Source organism: Dichomitus squalens (assembly GCF_000275845.1).
Source record: "Dichomitus squalens LYAD-421 SS1 unplaced genomic scaffold DICSQscaffold_27, whole genome shotgun sequence".
Lineage (NCBI taxonomy): Eukaryota > Fungi > Basidiomycota > Agaricomycetes > Polyporales > Polyporaceae > Dichomitus > Dichomitus squalens.
The window spans coordinates 182,005-188,202 of NW_006766909.1; the positions used below are offsets into that span (position 1 = coordinate 182,005).

General features: G+C 56.8%; 1 protein-coding gene across 1 annotated transcript; it reads left to right on the plus strand.

Moving 5' to 3' along the window:
- Nucleotides 1-659: 659 nt before the first annotated feature.
- Nucleotides 660-2,992, plus strand: DICSQDRAFT_148436 (uncharacterized protein; the record flags this gene model as incomplete). The annotated part of the gene is made up of 5 exons (XM_007367642.1): nt 660-769; nt 806-945; nt 1,002-1,412; nt 1,463-1,756; nt 1,800-2,992. 5 exons carry the CDS (start codon nt 660-662, stop codon nt 2,990-2,992), a joined length of 2,148 nt encoding a protein of 715 aa, XP_007367704.1.
- Nucleotides 2,993-6,198: the final 3,206 nt, after the last annotated feature.

Genomic DNA, 6,198 nt, shown 5'->3' on the forward strand with positions numbered 1-6,198 from the left:
CGGTCTTCGTGCCAGAGCCAGCAGAAGGTTGCCAAGTGAGACGGCCAGACTTTCTGACAGTAGGGTTTTCGGTCTGATTGGACATTTGAAGGTGGAGGGAATCTGTAGACCAGCAATTCTGATAAAAGTAGAGAAGCGGCAAGCTTGCAGTAGGGCCATGGTCGCTCGTAAGACGTGCTAAGACAAACCCCAGTACAATTTCGACATATAACCTAATTTAAAAGGGCTTATCCGAGGTCGGGCTGAGGGAATCGAGTGCAGAGAATCGCGATTCGGGTGTGCGGTGCTCCTCCAGACTCGCACCGGCGATTCGACGCGATTCTGCCAGAATCGCGGATTCCCCTCTTCTCGAATCGTCTCCCGAATCGTTCCCTCGAATCGTCCACCGAACCGCCATCTTTGACTACCCCTATTGTCGTTTGAAGACCGCGCCGCATTCACTTGCGCGCTCCGCAGGCTGCAGCAGAGCCCCTCACGTGCAGCCTACTCGATGTGGCACGTGGACAGAACGCGAGCGGCGCGTTCAAGTTTATGTAAGTAGTGGCTAAGGAGTTGGTTTGCTCTGTCGTCTCGCTCGACGCTCGTCGCTGCTTCATTGCTTGCTTTCTCCCACCACACCAATTCTATTCTTCTTGCGTATACAGTCTGAAACTGCGTGAATGAGTCATACTTCAACAGTGCCGCAAACGAGGACAGCCATCTCCCGCAGCCCATCCATCCTCTTGACGCCATCCAAGCGAAGGAAACTAAACGCTGAAAAGCCCAAACAGCGAGTATCAGACAGCAATGCTCGAACAGCGTCAAGGACAGCTCCTCCAACCGAAAAGGAGGCAGAGCAACCTCAGCCTACCCCAGCTGATATACTCCGATGGACGTTCACGAGAGCGGCGGTTACGTCCTGCTTCGTACGAGACGTGTTCGAGATGAAACAAAGTGGAATCAGAGGTGAGATATCAGTACTCCGATACGCATGTCTCTCTTGACGCATGCCTCACCTCTAGATATGGATTACTTCTGGTTGGGCCGTATACCTTGTCGAACTGTCCGCCTGCTCGGTCTCGTGGTCGGCGTAGCAGTCTGGGACAAACGCACGGTCTACACCTTGGACGACGGGACAGCGATTCTTGATTGCGCATTGGCACATGCTCAACTTGTCCCTCCTAGCCCTGTCAAGCCCAAAGCGAAAGCCACAGCACCTGCTTCGGACGCTACCAGTAAGAAGGCGGGACTTTCCTTCTCAGACTATCTGTTCTCTGCATGCAAGGTGGCCACAACAGCATCTTCCTCGATACATACTCGCGCGGAACCCCCTCCTCCTCCGGAACCCGTCGCCCGAGTCGGGCAATCTGTACAAGTCGTAGGACGCGTCGTTTCCAGGCACGACACTCGGATTCTACTTGTGGATGAGATCTGTGAGTCTCCCTATACCTCGGGGGATGGTGGCTGACCGACCCCACTCCAGCTCGTTGTGCTTCATATAACGACGAGCCAAGTCACTGGCTCGCTGTATCTGAGCTACACCGCACTACCTACTACCCATCAGAGCCATCACCACCTTTCATACCACCTCCGCTTCCTACGCACCCTACATTTCTTGCGCTCAGCCGGCCTAATTCACCGTCAAAGCGTGCCACCGTGCAGAAGCCTACGACCCCCGCCTTTGTCCGTTCTATAGCACCCTCAACGAACACCTCACCCAGCACCTCCGTAGCCTCGTCCTCTCCTACGTCGAGCACGGCTGGAGATGTGAAGGCAAGTGTGACAGCGTACGGTATCGCTGCTCGTTGTCCTGACATGAGATGACACACAGGCACCACGCCTACGACATCCCTCTCGCTTGCACACGCGTGACCTCACCGCGAACACATTCCGTATCTACGTCAAGCATTACATGGACAACGCGCCGCCGCCACCTCGAAAGCGCCACCACCCCACAGCGAGGTCCGCCTCGCCGACTCCGCCCCCCCGCGCTACGCGGCGGGTAAGGGACATGCTAAATACTCCCACCAAGTCTCGTAGTTGCCGCACCGATGCCAGCACAGATAAGACTCCTCGCCCTCGGGGACGTGGCGAGGATCGCACACCTCGCGCGTCTCGGCGCTCACATGTTGAGAATGATACGGACGCGGAGTGCGACGACGAAGACGACCAGATGTATGGCTACACCCTCTCGCACCTCCGCCGCGTCCCCGAGCTCTCACTTCTGGCCCGCCGCGTCATCGCAGCAGACGCCCACAGACGCGCGAAGGAAGAGCGGAAGAACGCCAAGGCAGCGCCGCCATCCATTCCCTCAGACAAGGGGAAAGCCAAGGTCGCAGCACCCCCCAGCTCTTCATCAGCCTCGGGCGCAAGCAAAGGCCCCACCGCGGCTGCGGTCAAGAAGCTCTTCAAGCAGGCCATCCGGACGCTCTTCACAGAGGGCGACATCGTCCTCTGGAGCGGACCCGTGTGCCCGCCGCCCGCCCCCGCCCCTACGCTCGACCCGTTCCTCTCCTCGTACTCATCCTCCTCGTCTTCTGCCGCCGGGCTCTGGCGAGCGAGCACGAGCACGAGCTCGGCGATCTCCGCCCACTCGCGCCCGTCGTACGAGGAGTGGGACGACGATGCCGCAGAGCTGAGCGACCCCCAGCCCGGGGAGGAGGCGTACGTCCCGCTCACCCCCGCGTACTTCTCGCGCGTGCTCGAGGACGCGATCCGGCGCATGGCGCAGGAGAAGATTGCTCGTGCGGGAGTGAGCGAGGCCACCCCCAAGCCCAAGCCGTCGGCGAGCAGGTCGCAGTCGATCATCGAGCGGCTGAGGGCGCAGGAACGAGAGAAGGAGTTGGAGGCGCCGCCTGGACCGACGAAGGAGGAGTTGCTGGCATGGTTGCGAAACACGGACGAACGGTGGGCGCGCGTAGGGGAGTGGACCGTGCAAGAGGCGTTGGAGTGGGGGCGGAGGGAGGGGAGGTTGTGGTGTGTTGGGAAGGGACGGTGGGAGGTATGTGGGTGAAGGACTTGCGGGGCGTTGGATGCTTGCTACAGTAGCTGGAAGGACGTTTGTATCTGAACTCGAAGTAGACACTTGTTCAATTTGACCAGCGATGGTTCACTTCGCACTGGCAACGTTCAACGGGTACTCTCTGTACATCTGCTCGATGTCAAACTCGACTGCAAGCGGTCAGTCGGGCCGGGGGCCCGTCATCGGCCACAACCGGAGTCACACGGACCTGTTGCTGTAGCTGAAGTTGGGCACCGTTCAAGCTTTCAAGTTCGAACACGCAAATTCGTCACAGCCGTTGAACACTCGAGAGACAGGTAAGTGTATCTGAGGAGGCACAACCATGCTATGGTATGATAGTCTTCTGAAGGCTGACGCCAGCGATCTAGATGCTGCGGACGTCGTTGGTGTGGACGTCGTTTAGCCAAAGACCTCAGGACGAGTTAGCCAGGACGCTCCGAGGTTATGGCTGCGTCCTACCAACGCTCCAATCCCGCCGGTGCCCGAAGCTCGTCAACTCTGTTCTGAGAAGACACTTCACTGCCGAATCCGACAGGACGGCAACCAATACGGACAGCACCATCGCTTCGGAGAAACAGGCGAAGGTGATTAGAGGGCTTAGGACTCGCATTATTCGGACGCTCGATCCTGCCAAGCTGACTGCGGGAGACTACATCGACTTCAGCTTCCAACTTGCATGCGTCGTCAATCCTGCACTACGGGACGTGTCAGTGATTGGCATGTCCGAGCATTCCGTTACTACTGCGGTCAAGTTGAAGGCAATTGGATGGGGTCACAACGGTCGTTATCCTCCCGATACTCGCGGATTCTTGTACTATTTCCTCCCTCCGCATAGCCCTCCCCTTGCGGGCGAGATCCGCTTCCGCCGCACACCCTCCTCCGATCCGGCTGGCTTCGCCGCGGGTTCCGACTTGCTCGTCAGCGATGGAAGCGTGTGGAGGCTCCCATTGTTCAAAATCGCGGTCTATAAGCTCTTACATCCGCTGCTCCCTCTTCTCCGCCAAGATGGCTTGGTGTCGCAGAAGACACTCGAGATCGCTGCACGGTGTTCTCCCATGGCAACATCCCAGGAGGGCGAAACAAAGCAACCGGCCAAAGCGTATCGCAAACACCTTGACTCTGTAGTCAAAATCGTCAGCCATTTTGGGCAGGAGATCGTCTTGCGTCTCTCTGGGGTACATAACGGAGTTCTAGTGGCTATAGGCACGGCATCAATCGAACTCAAGGCACTGCGCCCAGCGATCAGATTGGCGGCGAACCAACCCCTTGTAGAGGGACAGAAAGTCCGATCTCACAGCCCTTACGAAGGTAACGTGTATAAACCGCTTGTCTCATCGATGCTAAAACTTTGCCTGCCCCATGGCGACAGGTTCAATCAGGTGCTGCTTTGAGCGATCAACGCTTCCTGAGCACACGGGAAAGCGTGTGGTCGTCCTCCGCATAAAGGGCTTCCTGGATCAGGATCCCATACGGGAGGTACCTCCCCCTGATCGCCTTACATATCCGATGGCGCACATAAGACCCCGAGAGGGTGAGTTGTTGATGACTTTCAAGCGTCATAACAACATACAGGTGCAACCGTGGGCGGTGGATGTGGACAGGCCTAAGGCGGCGCTGGGCAAGCTATTGAGAATTTTGTACGAGAACGAGCAGCTGTATGGATCACCTTTGTAGCCCGATGCATAGTGTACTGCCGACCACCGCAGGGCACAATCCCATACATAGTACAATCTCCACCTAGACGTTATTTGCTATGCTACTGTGTCGAATGCAAAAAGCATAGGTATACGCGGAGACGTCTCAAAATCAGCAGAAACCGGTGATTGAGTGACAACGCCCCAACCACGAGCACGCGTTACGAGGGCGGTCCAGTGTGTAGAAGCAGAGACATCCCGCACTGACCTGAGTGAAGTGAAGTGCCTCTGAACAAAATGGAGCATCGATCCTAGCCGCACTTCATACAACCTAATATCAGCGTCAATCCTGGCGATGTCACCGTAAGTTCAAGCTTTATCGAATAGAGTCCTGTCGCAACCGATTCAAAACCGGATTGGATCCGCCCAATCTCTGAACTGGTGGTGCAGTGAATACCTTGTCAAGCGCGCTATTGCACAACGATTATTGGCGGTCGAAGAGATGTGCGAGGGACACACCTCAGCTGATTTTGAACTGGGAGTGCTGACAAATTAAACTACCCCACCGGTTTCAAATCGCCTGCGAAAGGACTCTGATGGTGACGTACCACAACGGCCTTGTTCGGCAGCGTGGCCCCTCAACCCAACAAAGGGTCCTGCTCAGAAATGTCGTCCGAAAGCTGACCGTTACGCTACACCTGCGAAGGCGGGAGACCAGGACCGGATGTAGGCCGCACGAAGCCGCGTCGACGCGTGACTCATAAGCTCAGTATAGATAGAGAACTTGGAAGAGAGGCGCCATCATCGGCGTAGGCCTCGTCGACAGCCTCCCGTTGCGCGACTCTCAAGGATGACCGAGGCCCCCAGGAGTCCGCAGACTCATTCAGTTGCACATGTTCTGTCATTAGTAGCTGGCTTAGAGTTCCGCGCTGCATCGGTCTGCCCACATCGATCGGCATGCTGGGGACGATGCAGGCAATCGGGATGCGGAAGCGCCGCTCCCGACGCCGGCCCTTTCAATCTGCCGTGCGACGCAGAAGAGTGAAGGGTTGTAGCGAATGACGATGGTGCTCTTCTAAGGCGTGTGCCAGGAACGTTTTGTCTGTAGTGAGGGTCCAGAAGTGCGCCGGAGGTCATGATGTACAGAACAGCGGCACTCACCTCCGCTATCGCCTCTCCGACCTCGGGCTTGAAGAAGTTCGAGGGCAAGCGGGCACAAATGGGATTCGCGTTTGGCCGGTGCAAACGCGTGCCGTACACAGTAGATACAATAAGGCTTATATACGTAGCTAAATAGGGGTAGATAAGGGCGCGGGTATCCGTCGGGGGGCGGGACCTGTGGCGCTCGTTCCGCGAGCTCGCCATCTTGACGCCAGGATTCCAACAGGGCTCATGCACCAAAATCAAGAGTTGAGGTCTTCCTTGCTGCAAGTCACTTGCTTTGTGGGCTATGGGTGTTAAATGACAGCAGAGACACTGAAAAAGGCTATAGAAGTGGAGACATGAGACGAGACAAGACGCGACAACGCAATGCAAACCAGTAACGCTCCATACAGAAAATGT